A 23039-nucleotide genomic window follows, 5' to 3' on the forward strand; every position below is an offset into this window, starting at 1 on the left:
AGCTACTTCCTGTTCAGCTACGTGTGATGTGTAGTACCTTGAGGCCACCTGCTGTCGTCATGCTAGACAAATGTCATGGTTACCTTGGCACCAGTTTCCACCACAGAGCAGTCTAGACAGTTTAGAAATGAACAACAAAAAATATAAGGACCAAGTGACACATCAGTATGTTCAGTTCACAGTGTCCACAATTGAAGTAAAAAGACATGATGGTGACTTAAAGGTATTTACAGAAATAGCAAAGTTATGACTTTTTATTGATTTGTAGTGCAGTTACAAACACATTTATTGTTTTCAATGTGTAATTAATCCACAGTTTTATAAACTTAATCTCTGATCGCAATATGTTTTTTGAGGTGTAGTTCCAATGTGTTTTATTTGGATTTCATTTGATAGACCTCTGTTGAGTTGTGCATAGTTCAGAAGTGCGAGGGGGAAATTTTTGAGGGGAAACAAGATGACCTTGCATGTGAGAAACATATCACATGCAAAAAATCTATGAGAGGCTGGACAGATTAAGCTCACAGTGGGACATGGTGGCATCATGTTTGGGAACAGAGAGGTTTGTGAACGTTAATGGGAAGATTCACGGAGCTGAATACGGGAGAAAATGTGCAGAGCCTCACGCTTATATATATTATAAATTATAAGTGTAAGTGAAAATCTGTAGCAAGGAAATACAGTACAGATGCACCTCCTGCACTCCTCCTGCGGTTGAGCTTTTTTGTGTTGGATTATTACATTAAAGGTGCCTCCACACCAGCCCTGCTTATACTGCTTTCATCAAACTTTGACTAGAAAGTGGTTCTAATGCCAAAAAAATTCATTTATCAATTGTGGTGTTCCCATTAAATAAATCACATTTGAATAATTTTGTTCGTGAAGTGAGCCATTGAAAAACATGCAGTGCCGACATCCTTCTACCACTTCCTGCTGTCTTCTTCATCTTTTCCGCTAGTAGTACCATCCAGGTTGTTGATCACAATTCATGTGGAAGTTGCTCTTATGTGTTGAGAGGTTTTCGTGTCGTTTCCTTCAGTAGTTCTTGGTGCAGTGTCACCACAGGAGAGGAGGGGAACAGGTTTTTCAGTTAGTTTAGTTTGTTTGACCAGTCCAACCAAGTCTGCTGGATTATCAGACGTGAAAACACTCGAAATCTCAACAATGAACTCTCAGGTTTTTGGTGGTAATGTAACAAGGTGTTGGGGTGTCGCTTTAGAGTGATTTCTGTAGATATAGGCGAGAGAAATAAGAATGAACATTTGCAAGTATATATTTTATTACTATTCTTGGTGTCACATCATGTTTAATGTTGCCATCCAAGAAGATGACTGTTCCAGCAGCCCTTCACATTGTGAGTTTCAAACAGAATTAATATTCTGCAGTGCATTTGTATCTCTACTCCTCTGCCTTTTAAAAATGAATTCTTTATCCCACTGGAAGGAGTTTCCAGGGAAGCTCCTTCTCGCTCTCGTGGGCCAATGTTTACCGGCGCTCGTTGCGTAACCGACACGAGTCAGATTCGTATTCCTTTGGCTGCAGTTTATCTGTTAGATAACCAGGTCATGAGTAGGCAAGAAGACCCAGTGATGAGAATATCGAGTTTGAAGGTTTTAATGAAATCATTTTCTGATTACGATGGTGGATTTGTGGCGGTGAGATGGAGCATTCTGGGTTACGGCGGAGGGAGGACCTGCACGGCAACTGGCGCTGAAGCTTTGCCCAATCAATGATGAAAGTTCCCCTCTGCCACAAAGAGTCAATTATTAATGAGCTAAATATCATGTTGTGCCTTGAGTAAGAGGGGTGTTTTTTTCTTTTTTCCTTGTTTATGAATCACTGCTGCTCCTTTTGCATTTAGACAAACGGCAAAATGAGAGAAGATGAAACAGTTTAGATTCCTCTCTGTACATAAAGCAATTCAGAAAAAGTGAATTTAACTTTTTATTTCAGAAGATATTAGAAAGGATATCGGGAAAAAAAAAGTTTTCTGTTTGCATCAGTAAGCAACTAGTTTAGGTTTGGTGACGGGTGTCTGCTTGTGTTGTTACAATACGAGACATGTCGAACAGCAAGTTCACACACGGCACAGCCTCGCAACCGTTCCTCAACAGCGAGCGGCCTGCAGAGAGGGAACGTCTGGCTCGAGAGATGGCCACTGTGCTGAGTCGACAGGAGGAGGACAATGCCGGCTTGTCGGCTCGGCTGCCTTTGTGCCGCATTTCAGACAGGCCCACCATCGGCTTTTGGCTCCGCCGACATGTTGACTGGGCCCTCGCCTGGTGGTTGCTGACCCATTGTGCCCTAGGTGCCTGCAGCTCGTCAGGGCTCCGAAGGCCGCCGATTATCCCACAGTAATTGGTGCCTGGGCCCTGACTGATCAAAGGTGTCCAGCTGATTGTGGGGCCCTGGTAATTTTCCATTCTCTGATGCTCTGCAGTCGTTGCCTATTTGCCTGTTCGCCTGACCCACTTACTTGCCTGGCTGCTCGTACTGTATCTGGATAAAGAGGGTTGATACTTGCCAGGATAATTAAGCCTATTTTTATATTTTCTTATCACTAAAAAAAAATAGATAACTATTATTATCCAGCAAAACAACATGGAGTTTAAGAACAGTAAAAATGTCAAGTCTTGTTTCAGTTAGGCTTAAGTACTAGAGCCTTGGAGAGAGCCCAGCAGCCATGTGACTTGGCAAAGTTTTTATTAACTTGTACACCTAGGTCATGTGCTTTTTAGGCTTTTTATTAGTCAGGACTTTGCTCTTTGTCTGGTTTAACTTTATTAGTTTATCTCTGCCTCTCTTCATGAAGGTATGTAGCATCCCATCAAATTTAAACTTAGATAAGCTACTAATGGATCAGATATACACAGGGGTCATTTCAAATCTCCTGGATCGTAAAGCTCCGATCTGCCAACTTTTGGTCAATTTCTTTTGCAACACTTATAAGAACAAGTATATCCTTTTTCATGTTTTGGCAAAAAAAAAAATGTTGAGATTTTTTTAAAATCTCAACAATATTTATAAAAAGTTTTAAATGAAACAATGATGTTTCAGGAAAGATAGCAATAAGTTTCAAAATTTTCAGTTTTTTTTCTGCATCAACTAAAAAATCCAAAAACAAAAAATCCAATTAGGTTATGAGGCAGCAATATTTATCCAAATAAAACGCAACAAAAGAAAATGTTTTTTTTAATTTTTTTTAAATCAAAATTGTTTATGGGATAACAAATAACTTATGAAAGAGAACAGTTGATGTTATGCAACTCTGCACTTAACCAGAACCTTAATATGTCAAAACAAAGCAAGATTTTAAATTGTCTTTAGCGGCTCATATTAGCATTTAACACAATTTGCAAATATTCTATTTATAACTATCACTCATCTGTAGATTTAGCAGACCATCCCTTTCTCATTTTGTAACCTTGTTATCTCAGCTGTAACATTTTTAGTTTTATTTGAATTCATAAGTTGTGGCAGCCGACATGCGTCTCTAGAAGTCAGCTTAATTTCTAGAAGCTTCTTACGGCTTCTGTCTCGCTCGGTTCATTTCAAAACGGTGCACTAACTCTGAAACTAGCTGAGTCTTCCTCACCGAGTTAAAAGCAGCCACATCAGAGATTTGTTGTCGGTGCATCCTAGACATGGTGCATTCACTGTCGGTGGGGAGAAAACGGGATATATTTTATTTACAGTTCATCACCAATTAGGACCTGATCAGAGTGAAATTGGTTACCGGCCAATTGTATTATTTTGAAGAAGTGTCCAATATTTTTGAGGAGAAACTACTGGATCAGCTGAAAGCAAAGGCGAATATATGCTAAGTTGCATATATTAGCCTAATAACTGCTAAGAATGACTTAACTGAGCCTTCTAATGCATCAGTGTTTAAATCTATGTAGAATCAACAAACCGCATATATAATGATGTATTTTATCTCTGAGTTAAATACAAATCAGTGTTGTCTTTTCTTGGGACATCTATAGAACATTATTTTCTTCTATGACCAGTGTTTGCTACATTTGACTGTTGAAGTGGCGTTAACACACTTTCTTCAGCAGATAGCTTGAGTTTTCTGGGTTGCGGCGGGTAATAGTAGATACAGGGTTCATTTGTATCTACTTGAAATTCTTGAATATCCTTGAATTTCAATAAGTTGTTTTAAAGGTTTGGGAAGTGCTTGTATGAAGACCTTGAAAGTGATTGATATTCAAACTGCACAGTTTTAGAATAAAATGCAGTCTGGCGTTTGTTGGATTAAAAGACGAAATGTGAAATTTTGCAGTGGGAGAAGTGTGCGAACCCCGCTAAGTAAGGCTCATCACCATCAGTTTCTGAAAGCATCCTCTTTGCTTCACACTTGCTTTATCTTTACTGAGAAATCTGCTAGGTAAATAACTTGACAGATTTGCTCAGTCTGCTGTGTGTCTGGGTATTCAGTAGCCATTTTTTGACAAATATATCCAGCTAGAGCACAGAGGGAGCTAGACTCAGGTATGTGCAAAGAATCCCTCATGTGTGCAGCTCGACAGCTGTGCTGAATTTTACATTCGACCCTTTTCAATTGGCTTCTTGACATCAATGTAACCTGCTTTTTATTGTGGGGATTCCTGCTGCTTTTGTGGGCTATCTCTTCCTTCCTTCTTTTCAGCAGACCATGACAGGCAGCTTTTACAGGTGATAAAAGGTTACTGTGTGGTTTTAATTGTACTTTCTCAGCCAGGTTAGAGGGCAGGTGTAGAGAGGAGAAAGGTATTTGGCCTTGACGCGTATACTGGGAGCACGCGTGCGTTTCTGTGAGTCATAGTCTTGTCGGACAGCCAATGTGGCAACCGCATGTCTGTTCGCTCAGCAGGAAGTTCCTGTTCCACTCCGTCCTCTAGTCACTCATGCTGCTAGACTAAATCTGCCACTGATACACAAACATGCACACACAAGGTGAGCGCCACCAACCCATGGTACAGTGTTGCTGTTTAGACAGAAATCTATATCACTGTCAGCACTCTGATGCAGTTGTTTCTATGTGGCATTTATCCTTTTCCTTCCCCCAATTTTGTAGTTGTAATCTGTCTTTATACAATAATGCAGTGCTTTACATAATTGTGAAAACATTTCAAACAAAAACATTAACATGTTTTATTGGAATTTGATGCCATTGACCAACACAACATAAATAGCTACATAGCTATTTATAGATCATGAAACTGCCTTTACCCATGATCAGGTAAAGGTAGTCAGAATCCATTCAACTGGCCAAATATGTTTTTGCCCAACAAAATTTGAATTCAAAACACTTAAAATATCCTAGCTTAAATTACCGTCATGCAAGCAATGAATTTGCAGCAATGTTTACAATCTGATATTTTGTGCAGCTCTAGAACATCAGAGGAAACTAAGGTTATGGATAAAGTAGAGGCGTTGTTTAAAACATGGTTAGGTTCTGCAGCAAAACCCCAGGCTTTGAACATCTCACTTTGCTGTTTGGCAAAAGTGTGTGGCAGAAAAACTGAAACGCTAACACCGTCCTCCCAGTGAGACATGATGGTGGCAGAAGCATGGTGTAGGTATAGTACAGCTGGTCATGGTTAATAGGAAAGTGGATTGAGCTAATTACTGGATGAGAGCGTTTTAGTTAGAACTGATTTGTTAAATGTTAATTCAAACTGGCTGACATGAACCAAGAATTAAATATTTACCATCTCAAGCCACGAGGAAAGCTAAACCTGGGCTGAAGGAAGATGGCCAGAGCTGAAGCAATGACTCCACAGTTGGGTGCTTAAATATCACTGTCAGGCTTTTGAAAGGCACTGTTACGTCTCTTATTCCTGGTACTTATCAAGGAGGTGATCTCTGCAGGTGGGCATTCTTGGTGCCACCTCTTTGTCATCCTGGACTTACCTCAGGCATTTCCGCTTCACTGCACACTTCATCGGCTACGGTAGAAAAATTTGATGAAGTAGCACAGATTGTCAGAACACCAGCAGAGCAGAAGCATTCCTGACCAAGCTGATAAAGCTCGGACATCGGTGTGTCAGAAACCGCCATGTCACTGGAACCTTTCATCAACATGGATGAAGTCAACCACTCGTTTGAAAATTTCTAAATAAAGTTGACTCATACTCCGGAGCAACTTACAGTCCGGAAAATACGGTAATTAAGTGTTAAAAAACAATGATTGACAATAAACCAGGACTCACATTTTTCCTTCACTGACTTATCAAATTCTTTTAACTCTATCATCGTTATTGATCCCCCTTCTTCACTTTTCCGTTTGTGTGTTTTTCCTCCTCTGCATCTCTGTGTGTACAAACTTATCTGAATCTCATTCAAACATTAGGATGTTTATCTGATTTATTAAAACGAATCAAAATGAACAGGAAAAAAAGGTTCCCAGCAGAGTTTTGGAGGGTAAATTTCCCCCCAGAAGCAATCTCTAGCCAGTGATGGGGAAGTCACTGAAGAATGACAGGCCTTTATCTCAACGTGAAGACCATTAACCTGCACACTGACACCATTCCTCACTGCGATGCGTCCAGCGCCTGACGCATGCTCACCCAGCCAGCTCAAATGATCTTTCCCGACACACAAACTAAAACGTGGAAACAAATTCAGAATGCAAATGTTTATCTCAATCAATTATGATAAAAAAGAAAATGTATTGACCTATTCTTTTTTTCTTTTGTTTCCCTCTCTGCTTTGCAAATCTGATGTAAATTATAATGAAATAAATTATGCTGCCTGGTCAGAGGAACCACATAAACGCTAAATTTTTATTAGCTTTTGTAGAAGTCGTAGCCACAGCAGTTATACTTTTCAGTTGACGCCATCGCAGGCAGGATCAACCAGTCATGTCTGTGCAGTGAAATTCCCCTCGGTTTGGTTCAGGAGATTATTTGGGGAATGCATTAATTCGTCTCTAATCACTGAATCATTTCTTTTTCTTTGTGGTTTTGCTTTGATGCCCAAATGAACACTACTTTATGGTTTATGATCACATAAATGTTCTTATTTACTGATCATTTATCTTCAGTCGATGGGCAATTCATTTCACTTTAACCTCTCTGTACCCTCTCCAGGAAGATGAACTTCCTGGAGAAGTGCATTTAAATGCATTTTTAGTCAACGCATTTTCACAGGAAATTAGTTTGAAAATGAATCTACTAAAAGCTTAGTTTCAACTCAAATTCAACAGTTTTATTTTGGCTGAGGAATCTCTTTTATTCACTATGGTACCCTATCTTTATCTTTACCACTAACTGATGAGTTGTTTAACAATCTGGATGTTCGTTATGTGACCTTTATATTCAGATGCAGGAGGTTTATGGTTGCCTGACTGTCGGTGGTAACGAGTGATGTTTCAAACAAACTGGTCTCTCTGCAGTGTCGGTGTTAAATCAGAAGCGACGGGGCTGCTGTCGGTGGCTCGAAGGGAACCGTGGGAGCTTAGATGAAGGATCGCTAAAGCACAACACATCTGTATAAAATTTACCACAGATTGCTTTAATCAGGTTGTGTTATCGCTGATCATCCTGTGCAGTTTATGTTTTTTGTGAGTTAGTGGCTTAGCAGGAGTGTACTTAGTTGTCATGGTTAGGTAGGCTTTTCAGTGTCAAACTTAGACATTTTGGGATGGAACGTTTATGTATTTTATAAATTTTCTAGGAACATGACTTCATTGTTGTGAAATAAAAATATTTTGTAGTTGTCCTCTTAACCTAAAAAGTTTGTAATACATAAAAACTCAAAAATTCAATCTCTTACATTTTTCTCCTTCGGTGATTGTTACTTTTTTCCACCTCTGCAATGCTTTCCGAGCCGATTATACTGGTAGGTTATAGCAGACCCGAGCCTATAAACAAAACAGTCCTTAAGTCTGATTAGCAGCCCACAAAACGTTTGGTTTGAGGCAAACTACCTCAAAGTTTTCATATGCCATTGTACACGAGTTATTTGCTGAAACAAACATGATTGGCTCGCAGTTTACTGTGTACTCTGTCAGCAGGAGCTAACATTACTAGCAGCAGCTGACCAAAAGGAATTGGAAGACAATGACTGAGTGTTAGACAGTCACAATCACAAATTTCACTGGACAATTAATTGTTCCAGAAATGATTGCAATAAACCCTAACGTTTTTAGACCGTTTTTAAGTAACATTGTATTATAATTAAATAATACAATTTTGTCCTCTCAAAGATTAATAAATAGTTTTATAGAAACACATTACACTTGAACTGGAAGATATTTTAAATATCCAAAAAATAAATGGTAAAAAAAAAAACACACTGCAACTGAAACTATAAATAAAATGGATTAGGAAGTTCCTGTAATCAAAATAGCCCTATGAATCAGAAAGGAAGTTATTGAGCTTTTTTTTAAATAATCATAAAATGAATTGATGTATTGCGACAGGCTTAAAGTGACAATGAAGCGTCTAAGAGTCTTTGTAAAATTTGAGAAAATGTTTTCATGCCAACGCTTTCTAACTAGAACTTGATTTCAATGATGTCCAGGTGAAATGGCTGACTGTTACTTATGATAGCACCGAGCATATGCCATCTTCCTGGAATGTACTGCAACATGGCAACATCCTTGAGACAATACTTAAATTTATAAAAACTAAGTTGCCAACATTAATTTTGCTTTGTTGATTTTACAACAGAATTTGATGTTTCTCAAATAAAAGTTTTTGTTACAGGGTAATTGTGAATTCCTTTAACACCTCCTCACTACTATTAAAAATGGCTAACTTTGCGTGTTTCTACAGTAATAACGTCCACAAGAAAGAGTGTCCTTAATAACCACCTAGCACTTAGATATAGTGCATTCACAGGTCAGAAAAGATTGTCAATAACTTGAGTTGTTGCAGTTCAAAGCAGTAGGGAGTGGCTAAATGCTATTAAATGCGAGCAAAAATATCTAAACACATAATATGACAAGAAAGTAATGAAATAACGTCACATTAACTTGATGTCTAAGTGTTTGTAAGGGAAAGTTTGGCATTATGAAGTCGATGTAGAATAAGTATGTTTGTGTTAAATTGCTCACTGTATTTGAGCATGGCAGCAGTTTAGCTTGTTTTAAGGATTGGCTTGTAAGGGAACGTTGACATTTGTGACTTTGACCAAAGTTCTCATAATAGTAGAGTTCCCACCTCCTCACGTGCGGTGTCAGCTTGCATCAGTTGTTTTGACCCAGATGGGGGTATTTTCCGTGTTTTTGATCGCTACTGCTTGGACTGGATTGGTTTATTTAACATCTTAGACCACAATGCTTCCTCTGAAACTTGTATAAATATCTTTCAGCCTGTACTCTCATAGCAAGGCTGCCATATGAGGGAGTAATGGATCACATATTAATAGCACCTGGTGAATATGTAACTGGCGGTGTTTCTTCAGGTCACTGCTGTGTGCAGAGGAAATGCTCTGTGTGCACAATTCAGCCTGGTTTCTTCTGATTCTTTCTCTTTTTTGGCTGTTTTTAGAAAGCTTTTGTTTGGTTTTTCCTCTGCTTGCTAGTGCTGCTTCTTTAATTTATATGGGAAATGCAACTTATTTGGGGAGAAAAATGAAAATCCGGTCTTTGTGAGATGCTTTTTCACTCACATTTCTTTAAAATTCTCACAAAAAGTTTAGCATTTTTTACATTTTGGAGGAAACAATGCTGTCAGCAGCTCCAGTCCAGGTATTGTCTAATTGCAAGGTGGCCATAGTGCCAGTAAAGCAAAAACATTTTCAAGATCCCTTGATGGGTACTGATTTTTTTTTTATTTTATTGGCATGTCAATTTTGTTTCTTTTCTCTCTTCAGTTATTACATCAATAAATATATGCCTTTTTCTGTCTGTGAACTCTCCCACCAATAGTGTGTACTTTGAACATCAGATAAAGGTTATGGTCATTTGCTTTCATGCATAGTTAAGGGTCACCATGGATTACCTTGATTTCCTTTTGGATTCAAAATGACTTCCTCTAATGAAATAATGGTGGTAAATATAGTTACGAAATGTGCCATAGTTTTTAAGTCAATTGAAATCCGCCCAGATTTCCTTAATTTTGGAAAATTGGTGATAGGCTTGAAAGCGAGCCACCGTTCCTTTTGCTCTGTGATACTGACTTCACTTTCACCAAGTTGATCTTCTTTTTCAAAGATCTTCTGCTTCGTTTCTATTGCAAACCTTGTTGATATTTTCCTAATTTACTTGATAAGTCATTGAAAAACATCCCACATTAACAACATCAACATCCAGTTGTTGCTCGCATGCCTTGTGATGTGTAAAAAGTATCTCCATTGCAGTTTTACAAAATACACCAATTTTAGAACATCTGAAAAAGCAACTCATCCAGCGCAGAAAATTGTGACTGTGAAACATGAGTTTTTATCAAAATTGTCATGTTTCCATTACAAACTTTTATGTTTGTAATTCCAATTTGTGCCCTTAACCAGTGGTGGGCAATCCTGGTCCTCGAGGGCCGGTGTCCTGAATCACCTCCGACTGCAGTCAAGTTCTCCAGAGTCGTGCTAATAATCTCATCATTTGACTCAGTATGCAGTTGAAGTTGCAGGAGACCGGACCTCAAGGCCTGCAGTTGCCCACCCCTGCCTTATACGGTCAATGGGAACACGGCTAAAAGAACGGCTTAAAGAAAAGGATATCTGTTTCCATTCAACCAGCAAAGAAAGTAAGATCCATCTGGTTGGGTACGACACTGAGGCATGAATCACACAATTACCTTTCGGCTCCATGAAGATATTTTTCCACGGTTGCCACATGAGTTAGTATCTATTGTATTTCCAATAAATAGAAAGGAGAATCGATGGACTCGGATGCTGGGAACACTACATCAAACTGCTTCTGGCTGACCGTTGCTTTTAGTCCCCTACTTCTCCGAACGGCACAACGGCGGTGTTTACACCTTCTTCTAGTAATTGAAACACCTCTCCATTTGAGGTCTTCCCTGGTGAGATTCTTTGGATCTATTGGGTGAAAACAAGGATTAGAAATCTTGAAGATGACTTGTCGACATCCTGTGTCAGGAAACATCACAGATCGTGATTGATCTGTGAATCACAACCGGGGTACCCCTGTTGGGAGATGATACAGTGACGAGTGGTTTGTGAGGATTCTACCCTGGATGAATCCTCATCTTCTTGATGATTATGAGCTTCTGCTGCTAACTCTAAGTGAAGTGTTAGCTGGTCAAGTTGCTCTTCTTCTGGACTGATCACTGCACCTAGAGAGAGACAGTTACACATTGATGTGTAACTGTAAGATCCGGTCCACATGTTTTATTCATTTGTCTGTCTTTAGCTTAGGAAAAATGGTCACTGTGTCATTCTGAGGGCAAAGAACAGATTAACCCTGTAATTATTTAGTGTCGGACAGTGAGCTTGTCAGCAGGTCAAACAGTGGCTAACACTCCTATTCCCTCCATTTCCTTCCTCTGTCGCATTCCATCCATCTACACCATGGCCTTATCACTTGCTCTCTTGTAGTTGAGGATTTAGCTTGGCCTGATTCAGAGAATAGATGTTCTACCCGGCCTGGGTCAGTACTTTAAGTATTACAAAGAAGAATAGGAAATTATTATTTATTTAAAAAACACTGTCTATTTGAGGTCATTCTTATACGTGATCTTGAGCCAAAAAATTGAACAAACTTCGTCCAAATAGATAAGTTGTGCAGAATCTTTACACCTTTTGTCTTTCTGCTCTACATAGAGCGATACAAATTAAACAAGATTTGATTAGCTGATTGGGTACAACCTGAAGTCAACTGTATCAGACATGCTGCTTGTAGTTTGTCAGCAGCAGTTTTACTGTCTTAAATTAAATAAATTCACGTATCTAAAATTAAGGCCTTACAATGACTTAAATTCAATTCAGAAAAGTAAGTTGGCCTTAAATACAATGATCACTGGCCTTAAACTCTTAAACTTTGTCTTGGCAGGACTGCTTAATTGTATTTTCTACATTCTCTTTTCGTCAGGCAAAAGCTGGAGTCACACAGACATCTTCCTTGCATTCTGTTTCGCAATACTAATACCTTTGCTACGTAGCTCGCTAGCTTTCTTTTTGCGTCTGTTATGAGTAAATGCATAATTATCACCAGTTGACTGGATGAAGTTTGTATATGTCATTTGAAATACAGATATTAAATTCAATTGTTAATCTTTGTAGAAAAATTGTAAAAAGTTTTATTTTTGAGTTGCTGAAATAGCGTAGCGTTGAGTTGCTGAGGGTGTCTGCTGAAACCTGCAGACACACTATGATTATTTTATCGATTATTCTGACGATTAATCGGACAAATAAAACAGCACTTTCTACTGATTTTTCATTTAACCACTTAAACTTATTTTATACATTAAAAATATGCCAAAAATGCATATGAACAATTCAGTACATTTGTCTAAATAAGAAAATAAACATTTTATTGCTTACTATGTCATAAGATATATTACTTTATAAAGTAAATAAAGTGTTTATTCACTTTGCTTAAGTAAATAAATACTAAAACTTTTAAGTATTTATTTCTTTTCTGCTTCACTTGACATCAGTAAAATCTGAAAATTTCAATGAACCTGCAATTAATAACTGGATCACAAAAACTCCTTAATAGGAGAATTATACAGAATTTAAATCAGGTGAAAATAAAACTATAGCACTTGAAGAGTTCTGTGTAGAACATAGTCAAAGGCAAAGAAGGTTTTTTGTTTTAAATCTAAAATACAAAATATACTTTTGGTTCAGTTTTGGCTTAATTACTTAACTGACTTTTTTAAAAAATTATTATTATTTCAGCAAATAGCCTTTTTTGAGCCGCAATGTTGTTATCAATTAATTGATTACAAAATTTCTTGATGATTATTTCAATAATTGATTAATCACAGTCGCCTCAGCCCTAATATCTTGACATAATCAACCCATATCTACATTTAACAGTTAATAATACTAACATCTTTTCCCTCACGTGTTTATCTGGCTTTCAGAGAGAGCGATTGTTTCCGTTAGCGTGCGTATTCAGCCGATCGAACCAGTCTGCAGACGAGCTCTGTACCTGACAAAAAGTGAGGTACAGAGCTTTTCACTGCAGTCTGCTGTGCAGAGCATGGTGAAAAGTGTGCTGATCATCAAAGCAGAGCGCGAGTGTGCTGAGCCCGGAGCTCAGTGATCGGCTGCTGATGACTTCCAATTATTTCCTCACAGTCTGCAATAAAGGGTGGGATTTTTTAATTTAGCATTTTTCTACTGATTAGTTTACAGCAGGGAAAATAAATATTTATACTGGTAATCTTTCATGTTTCCCACTTGAGTACACCTCAAATGTGAAAGGCAGAATCTAGAAACAAAATCGGGAAATCAAACTGATTTTAAAATACATAATTAGCATTTTGTTGCATGAAATGAGTACCTCTAAGACAATACGAAAACAGAACTTAACGTGCCGTTGCAAAGCTCAGACAGATTCCCCGCTGCTTGTTGGACTGTTGTTAAATTGAATGAAGAAGGCTCCAGAATACAAAGATATTTAGGATTTAAAAATGGCTTTGACTTGCATAACATCAACACCGCATGATCTCCTTACATACATTTGCATAAATGCATTATGTTTATAGAAATGTCTTCAAATGCCTAAAAAGATGTCTTTGCATGCGCCCACATATTAGGATGCATTTTCAAATGTGTGTTGTATAAACATTCAATAAGATGCAAAGGAAGAATTGATTCAAGTGGCGCAGTGCCTGCATAGCAGATCCGTTTCTGAGCTAGCGTTCAGTTATTTCGGCTTCTAGTCATGCCGCTATCGCCACTTCTTTCTACACTGTCAGAGGAAATGTGGGACTTTTTGATTTTATTCAGATCATTCCAATATCAGGGATCTCACTGTGTTAGAAAAAAAGACCCAAATCATTGAAGTTTAGCTTTTGCAGTAAATGCTTCTGTTCACAGTAATATCGGTTTACTTCTCATGAAGACATCATGTCATCTCTGGGGTATTGAATGGCCTCAATTTAGGTCAGTCTTCCCCCAAGTGTCGATGTGTATGACAGTAATTAATTTTGTGGTTTAATGTGACCCAGAACAGTTCATTTTGAGGAGTGACTTTGCTAATTAAGTGAGCCATTGGATCTCTCATGTCTGAACCTGGAATCTCAATACTGTACTATTTATAAGTGAGTGTAGAGTAGCGCCGTTTTTGTGTATCTGCTTCCCTAATTCGTCATGTTTTGTCACCACAGACTTATCGAACCAAAACCACATTGTTCTATCTAGAGCTGCGGCTAATGATTTTGCTAGCTGACTAATTTGTGAATATTTTTCAAAGTAGCTAATTAGTCAATGGTTATTTTTAATCAACTTCTGCTTCGTGTGGGTGCATCCTCTCTTACTAAGTGCGTTTGTCAGGTCAAAAAAAAAAACCCTGCTAAGAATAGCTGCTTAATGCTGAATAATTCAGGTTTGACCAATTTGATTCTGACATTTTAAATTAGAGCTCAATTGGGTTGGTCCAGACTTTTTAACCTTTTTAATTCAAATTCAGAATCACATGGTAACTTCCTGTTTGAAGTTTATTGATCTTGCCATTAGCATCATATCACTTAAAAAAATGGTCTCAAAACGACAATATTACCATTTAACGCAATAACTGCTGGATCAGTTTATCGTCCTGCAAAATGTATTATTGTGTCAGACCTAGATATTTCATGTAATAATAAACAAGCTCTCTGTCTCAGTTTTGTTCCATTTCCCAGAGGAGACATCCATCGATCAATTTTGATTTGATGCATTTTTAGTGCAACAGGCACAAGCCATGTCTATAGCAAGGAATAACTTCCTGCTCCTGTCAAATTAAGCTGCTGTCCATGCAGGTCGTCACCTTTTGTTCACCCATCCACAGTTGGAGCACATTGTGATATGAGATACTTTATTAGTTTTTGACCCCAAATGGTGGGATTCTTATTACCCTTTGCTTATGTGTCCCTTGTTAGCTTTGCGAAGCCGGGATTCAACATATCCCCCTCACCCACCTCCAGCTCTTCCTTCTTCTACATTACAAAACTCAAAGCACACAGCGCGTCCAGACATATTTGATCTCCACAGTACCGGCAACAACCAGGGTAAGTCCACCCTATGATTGGAGGATGTACAATATCACTGTTGATCTTTAGGCTATAAACGCACACAGAACAGAATTTTCTGAATTTCCAAAGTGGGATAAACGGTATCGGCTGACAAAAGCTGTGGGAAAAGTGGAGAAAGGAGATTGTCGGATTGTTTTGTGTTGAACTGCCCCTCTTTCTCTCACTCTAACGCTCCCTCCCACTTGTAGCCTCTCACTCCCTCCTTACTTTGAAGCCCAACTGCTTTACTCATCCCTGGGATCCTTCTGTGGGGATTAATCAGTTTTCCTGGAGAGATTATTCAAATACTATTACATCTGCAGCCGACTGCACCACAGCCCTCCCTCCTTCCTTCGCTCCTTCCTTCCAGGCACATCACAGACGAAAGGGAGTCGACAAAAGTCTTACTCCAGCTATTTTATTTGTATATTCTGTTAGTTCTCTTTCTCTGTGTTTCTCTCTCTCTCTCTCTTTTTTAAGTATTGTAATAATTTTCTGGTTTCAAAAAGCATTGCACAAGGTGAGACCTGATAGAACTTTCCACCTTCTCCCGTTTACTCCGGAGTTGTGTATGTTCCCATGATTACAGAGTGGGTATAAATGGTTCTTATGTAATTGTTCTCATTAGTGGTAACAGTGGAGAAGCCAAGGGTTCTCACAGCACCAACATACTGGAGCTCTGACAGATCCATCAGGGTACCGATCCCTTCTTCTACCTCCCCACACGACCGCTTGACTCCAGCCCAATGCCTTTTAACCTTTCTGTTAGCCCTTTGTTCTGTTTTAATTTTCAAGTTTTAAAATGTGACTTTTGATGCTTGAGATCATTTATTTTGGGAAACAAACTCCAACCGATTGTTCCAAATTGAGACTGAAAACACAAATTTAAACAGACATGTTTAAGCAATTAATTTGATAATGAGCAATTAATTGATTGATCTTGTGAGAAATATTTTTGAAGGGCAATTTTGCTTAGAGGCTTCATAATCCATTTTGTTTTTTAGGTTTGGTTGTGTTTTACTTTGGATATTTAAAATGATTTCCAATTCCAATGTGGAGTTTTTGACAGAAAATTAAAGTTTATTAGTGGTTGAGAGAGTGAACTTACATTCTTTAAAATGGTCTCAAAATAACAATATTATCATTTATCCCACTCGTTTCTGGGACAATTTATTGTCTGGCAAATTTATTGTGACAGACCTATTGTCAGTGTTTAGTCTATTGTTGGGAACAAAACAATTTAGGACAGTTAAAAAAATCCATTTTGTCTTACGAAAATCTTCATAAACCTTCAACTTTTTCAAGTTTTACTCATAATTTCACCAACTAAATTTGATGTAAGTAGAGGAGCAGAAAGTTGAGCGTAATTTAAGTGGAAGAGCTGATGTATTTTCTGGACCAGCTATCGACAAAGTACTGGATACGAACTTATTCATAAACTTGACACATTTGAACTTTTTTTTCTTCGAGAAAGATGTCGATTGCGCATCATGTTATAATTGAACAACCTTTCTGTAATCCGTGGAAGCCGTTTTTATTTCGCTGCACTAGCCGACACTTTTAGTGTCTGTTGAGTTCTCCTTGTGGTTTGTAGCTTTTGCAACGCCACGGCGCTTCTCAGAAATGCACACAAGACAAGCTGATTTCTTGTATTTCTCCACTTCAAATGGTCTGTGGAGGACGTATCAACGGTTGTTTCAGTGCCATTTCTATGTAGTAATAACAGTATGGTATTTTTTTGATTTGCGTATCTAAAAACATATGACAGTAGGTGGTATAAATACCAAAAAATCTAAACATACCTACTTTTCTAGCTCTCTGTGGTTTCGTTCATCAGCTTCCATTTTTGTAATCTGCAGTTATTAACTACATCTTGCCTCATTTCTCTTCTCTTTTTATTTTCCTGCCATTTTGTTTTTCTTTTAAGTGCTCTCCTGCTTTTCAATTTTCACCACGTTGCTTTTTTTTTTTTTTTAGCTTTTTAGGTAATCAAGGAGCTAATTGTACCAAATATGATTCAAGCCTGCTATTGTGCAGCACTAACACACACTGTACTCCACTTCTTTGTGGCATGTCCTTTTGATTTTCTCTTCATTTAACAAAAAACACTGTTTTCTGTAAGTCTTTCATATAAAATCTTGATGGAATGCAGCAGCTTTTAACCACAAAACTGTACCTCATACTGAAAAATCCCTGGAGAAACCACCTGACAGAGTGATGCAGTAATGCAGATTTATTACACAGTGCCATTGTTTGACATTAGACTGTGAACATATGTTGCACCTTGTTGACCTCCTGGTTTGTTTTCACAGTTCAATCCCTGACTCTTAGTGTTGACACAGACGTCACAGACGTCAGATTGAGTAGTTGCTAAGCACTAAGGACCAAAACTGGTTCATAGTGCTGAGTTTTGTATACGCCTGTTTATAATGTTTAGTAGAAAAAAGTGATACAAATCTATTCAACTCATTTTGTAATTATTGTAGAACACACACACACACACACACACACATATATATATATATATATATATATTTTTTTTTTTTTTTTTTTTTTTTTTTTTTACATTTTTTGACTCCTCTTTCTATCCTGTGTATTTATATACTGTGTTATTATGGTCACATCCTCTAAAAACTCTTCCAAGTGAAGAAAAAGAATCACTCAATAGAACGACTCTATGACACCATATTGGGGCCGTTGTAGATCGGGAGGGGGGGAGTACATTTCTGTCCAAAAACTTATGAAATTTCAGTATAATGTTTTTTTTTAATGGTTTCTTTGCTACAGTTGATAAAGTGCACAGAATTGGAATTTCTTAATATATGTTAGGCCAAAAATAAAGGCTTATTTTGTTAATCAAAAATGTACAAAATTATTAGATTTTATGCATTTCTTTATGTGGAGCATTATATAAAACAAAATAAGAAAAATCTGCAGACTGTGCCAGTTTTTTAAACTCATTAATTGACAGACTAATTAATTACTGAAATAGTCATTATCCGTAGCCCTAGTTCTCTATTTCCTTGTTAATTACGTATTTTTTATCTGGGCTAACCGGAAGAAGAAATGCTGACTCTCAACATTCAAATATAAGCTTTAAATACTTTTCAGGTTCATAATTATCAATCATAGGATTCACTCATGAGCTGCCTTTGTGTGTAAAAACATTGAGCACAAGTGAGTAATGAAAGGTTCATTATCAGAGGCTTGAATTGAAGCCCTTTGTTGGGTTTCGCTCCTCGCTGTGTGTCAGAAACTTCTGGCTCAGATCACTGGTGAATGTGGATCCTTTACGGCTCAGTGCTCACTTTGTGCCCTTACCCTCTTGACCTCTTTCATGGAACAGTAGGATCATCGAGTTGGATTAAGAGTAGCAGAGTCATAAAACTCTGCAGCCGGAGTTGGATTTTGCCCTTTCCAGACACGTAGCATTCTGACATCTCAAGGTGTATGCAAACGCATGTTGAGTTCTAGTTTCTTATTTGCATAGGCTAGGCTAGGTCAAGCACCAGCGTACTTCGCAGATGCATACTTTGCAAAAGAGTGTGGTCTTTTCCCACCCACAGGAACAAACAGCCTGTTTTCACCCAGATTCCCTCTCTATCTAATATCTCTTTTGCAGACAAGATTCTTTGGAGTGTGTGTGTGTGGTGTGTGTGTGTGTGTGTGTGTGTGTGTGTGTGTGTGTGTGTGTGTGTGTGTGTGCGCGTGTGTGTGTGTGTAGGATGGAAACTGGCAGTAAGGTGCTAAGAAATCTGGAAGACGAGTTAGGTCAGTAGCTCTGTTTTACCACACACCATAATTCTGGGGAATTAATAAGCAAATATGTTTTTTTTCCCCATGTGTTTTAGTCTTTCTTTAACTGTGTGTTTGATTTCTGTTTTGTATTGTGCTAATATTGAGCCGATCCCATCCCGATCAGAATCATGCATATTTTTATTCCTTATTTTGTAGTGTGGAATGTTAGAAAAGGCTTAACTCTGTTGGATTACTCTAATAGTCCACAAAAAAATTGTCAACAGTAAGTATGAGAACTGATCCATTGTTATTAACCAATGGTTCATTCAGCATGTGGGATACGAGTGCTACTGGATGGAAATCCTGGACTGGACTACAACCTGGAGTGGAATGCTCCTACTGAAATACTTATATCAGAGATTTTAGATGAGGACTGATATGACACTCTTTTTTTTTGACAGAAATTGGACTGGGACTCCTGTAAATGAAAGATTTACAAAACAAAATATCTATGAGTCAAAGCATATATTTCTAAGCCTTATTTGATCAAAGAAAGTGTTTCAAAGTACATACTGCTGGTTGATTTGTTGTATGATGGAAGTACTTCATTTTCATATTTTTAATCGATACGAGGGCAGAAAAATCACATTTTCGATATTTCACCTGTCAATCACTAAACAGTCGATTAGGGAAATATTGATGGTTTAGCATTGAGGCCACTGCTTATGGCTAACCCAGGTTTCGTCTCATTCTTACTGAGTTAAAACAACAATGAGTCAGAACATATTTCCCAGAGCTTGCTCTGTGTAATATCTCATTTGGTTTTCAGATGACTGCGAGTGTTTTCATGTCTTCATGGTAACAGATGCATTAATTTTGTTAAGCCAGAGACTCGACGCAGACGGATCTGTTTTCCTCCAGTCTGCAGTGTGGAATCATGCAGTCTGTCACATGCACTGCACTGAGCCCAAACATGATATGACCTAAATAAATGAGTTTAATAGAGGAGAGCAGGAGTGAGCCATGGAGCAATATTTATCCCCCTTGCGTGTCGTCTTGTTTTCAAACGCAATACCCGCCTGCAGGCTACCACTTTTCCAATATGCTCATTGAAGGTTAAGCGTTTGTATGTTACTTGGAGCTGTACTGTCACTCCATTTTTCCTTCTAAGCACCTGCTTTGGTGTCCATTTTCCTGCCTAATTTTCAGGTCCATGCTTAGAACATTTTCACTTTTGTCATGTTGCCACTTCAAATTTGTATGTATTTTGGGGGGATTTTGTTTGTTATACCAATACAAAGTATATATACTATGGTGAAAGAATTGGTATACATAGTTGACCTCTTTTTTACTTATTTTCTTTTCCAAATTAAAATTAGAAAACCGTGTTGTGCATTTATATTTAGCTGCCCTAAGTCAACTTCTCTGTCCTGGCAGAAGAAAAGCTTCCCCGCTCTGAACTGCTGACACCACATTTCACACCATTTTTTTTTTCCTAAAATGACTTCTTATGACTCTTTTCTAAAGGCCAAAGTTGTGGAGTGAACTGCTAATAGGCAAATATATACATTCTTACAGTTCCTATAATTGCCATAGGTTACCTTGTGTGTAGACTGTTGGCCATATTTTATCTCCGTTTTGTGATGATGGATTGAGCATCGCTAAAGAAACGTTTCACATGGAATCCAAATCAAATTCGCTGAACTTTGTCATTGTGTAGCGACTAGATGTTCAGAAAAAGTTTCAATCAGAATAAATTTTTGCTTCGCAGGACAAAAAAAATAACCTTGATCGTTAGAAAAATAAGTTGTTTTTTTTCCCCTTCCTCCCAATGCCTCCTGGGTGTCATCACAAAATCTTAGATTACATATTTCAAATGAATTAACTGCGTTGCATTTTGACTCAAGTTGTACATGAATAATGTGTGAGACTCACTTCCATAGCAACTCCGATTCTACTGTCTTCCTGTCACAACAAGAGGTTTTGTGGCGTGGAGACTGTGTGCTTTGGCGTGATCGAACCAGGAAGGCTTTGTTGATGTTCTGCCTGCAGAACTGGAGCCTGGCATGGACAGATAGGAAGAAAACCTCAACCTGAAGCTCACTGTCTGCTCCCAGTCACTGCAGGACACGTTTCATTATGCAAGCAGTCAACCAGAGAGTGTGTGTGTGTGTGCGCGCAGGTGTAATTCTGCTGCTCATTCTTGCTGGTGTGTGTTCGTGGACGGTCGGCTCTCCGGGATTACAGACCTTAATTCCCGACCGATCCTCATCAGTTCAGAAGTCGGCGGGTACAACTCGTTAGTCCAGCAGTTTGCTGTGTCCGTGTGTTGGAAGGGGGATTTCACTGCCGAGTGACTTTTGATTCCCCCCAGTTTTCTCGCTGACCTGGGAGATTTGAGCCAGGCTTGATGGATGAACCTCTCACTTCTAATTTGGATCAGCAACTTTTAATTGGGCCTCTGCTTTTCTTGTGTAACTTAATCCATGCTCAAAGAAGAGAATAAGTCCACATGGCAGTACTGTCACTTTAATTAAATGTGCTGGGGTTTTGTTTTTGTTTTCTGTTTTTTTTCATTTATTTTATTGTTTGAATCTCATTGAAGATCACAGTTATTCTCAGAGAACATTCCTTATTTTGCTTATTTATTAATGTAATAAAGGTAGAACAAAATTAAGGATGCATTTAAACTTTCTTTTTTGACACACCATTGTTGAGCAGGAGAGCTAACAAAGGTCAAAGTGAAACCAGGATGTGCGTTCACAAACTGTGTTCAAGTAGTAAATGTGCTCTGCTCTTCTCTGTAGGTGTATTGTCTTCCAAATAAAGGTGTTGACCTATAAATTTATATTTAAACCAATTTTTTTAAACTGCTTCTTGAATCATATTTTCTGTATCTGGTGAAGTAATGAGTAAGCAAGGCTGCAGTTGATGCATGATTTCTTTTAGTTGTCTGATTTCTCATCGTTTTTTCTCGATTAGTTCAGTAGTCAGAGATTATTTTACCTAAAACATGGCATATAACCATTTATTTAATCTTAAATAAATATTCCTGGAACTTTGAATTTTACGCACAAACCTGTTTTTGTTTCAGTATAAACTGATGGAATTTGATAGAATATGGAACCTTATTAAATTATTAGAAATAAATGTTCTGTTTGTTCATGGACTTTTCCTCTTGTGTTAGATTATTATTATTTTCCTTCCAAGATGGTGGAATATTCTTTAAATTAATTCCCTTTCTGCCATTCACAGGGAGCGACGCGATGAATAAGCTACGGCAGAGCTTCCGGCGCAAGAAAGACATCTACGTGCCGGAGTCGAGCCGGCCTCACCAGTGGCAGACGGATGAGGAGGCGGTTCGCAGCGGCAGATGCAGCTTCGCAGTCAAGGTGACTCTCCTCCTTCCTCGTTACTCTCCCCTTTTGTAGCCGGAGTACAAACACACCTGAAATCACTCATTTTGCAAACCCTAAATCAGCGGCGCTGACCTTAAAGCGTGAGACAGCCGAACCTCAGAGCTTCTCCTCGGTGTCAGACTCCGCTGCAATTAATCAAAAGCTCTCGGAGGACGCGAGCGCAACTTCAATGTAGCTTGCAGCTCCGTTAAAGATGCACACAATGCTTCCTGATCTCTACAGCTTTTTACCAGAACCAGAATGAAGGTGCACTACGATATAAAAAGTTACGTTTGATCAATATTGGCAACAGTAGAAAGGCGGGTCTGTGCGAAAAGGGGTTCATCCATGTAGCAGCACTCTGACCTGCTCTTCTGCAATTGATGAAGTGGAGAGTTGGTCTTATTTTGGCAACAGAGTCTTCCACTTTTGCAAACAGAAGTGCAACGGTACGCTTCCTCTCATCGCATGGGGCCAAATGGTCACCTCATCTCAATAAAAGGGAGAACTGAAGACCTGGGTTTAGTGAGAGGGAGGTTTTTGGAGGGGTTTTTTTCCCACATAGCTGACATTTGTAGATTTTTATTTGATAAAGAGCTCTCTGATTTACTGCAGGGTTGAATTAATGATGACGTCTAAGGCCTTAGGGTTAAACTAAGACAATGTAGACATTTATGTAAACGCAGATTTGCATTTAGATCGTTTAAATCAGACATGCTGAATCGTTTCCTCTTTTTTTTTTGTTTGTTGATGACAAACAAATTTTGATGACAATTTTGTTTGT

At 38.3% G+C, this 23039-nt stretch overlaps 1 protein-coding gene across 7 annotated transcripts in view; it reads left to right on the forward strand.

The window, feature by feature from the left end:
• Window positions 1-23039, forward strand: part of numb (NUMB endocytic adaptor protein) — a 51075-nt gene that overhangs the window by 6938 nt on the left and 21098 nt on the right. For 6 of the 7 annotated variants that reach the window (XM_055057041.1, XM_055057042.1, XM_055057035.1 and 3 more), the window contains exon 2: window positions 22113-22249. In XM_055057041.1, coding sequence (XP_054913016.1) covers window positions 22124-22249 — 126 coding nt within the window. In that variant the 5' untranslated portion in view covers window positions 22113-22123. Of the gene's footprint in view, window positions 1-14987; window positions 15117-22112; window positions 22250-23039 lie in introns of all 7 variants that reach the window. The other variant, XM_055057037.1, reaches the window with a different exon arrangement.

This window comes from Poeciliopsis prolifica, unplaced genomic scaffold, assembly GCF_027474105.1.
Source record: "Poeciliopsis prolifica strain line A6 unplaced genomic scaffold, Auburn_PproV2 SCAFFOLD047, whole genome shotgun sequence".
In the NCBI taxonomy this organism is placed as follows: Eukaryota; Metazoa; Chordata; class Actinopteri; order Cyprinodontiformes; family Poeciliidae; genus Poeciliopsis; species Poeciliopsis prolifica.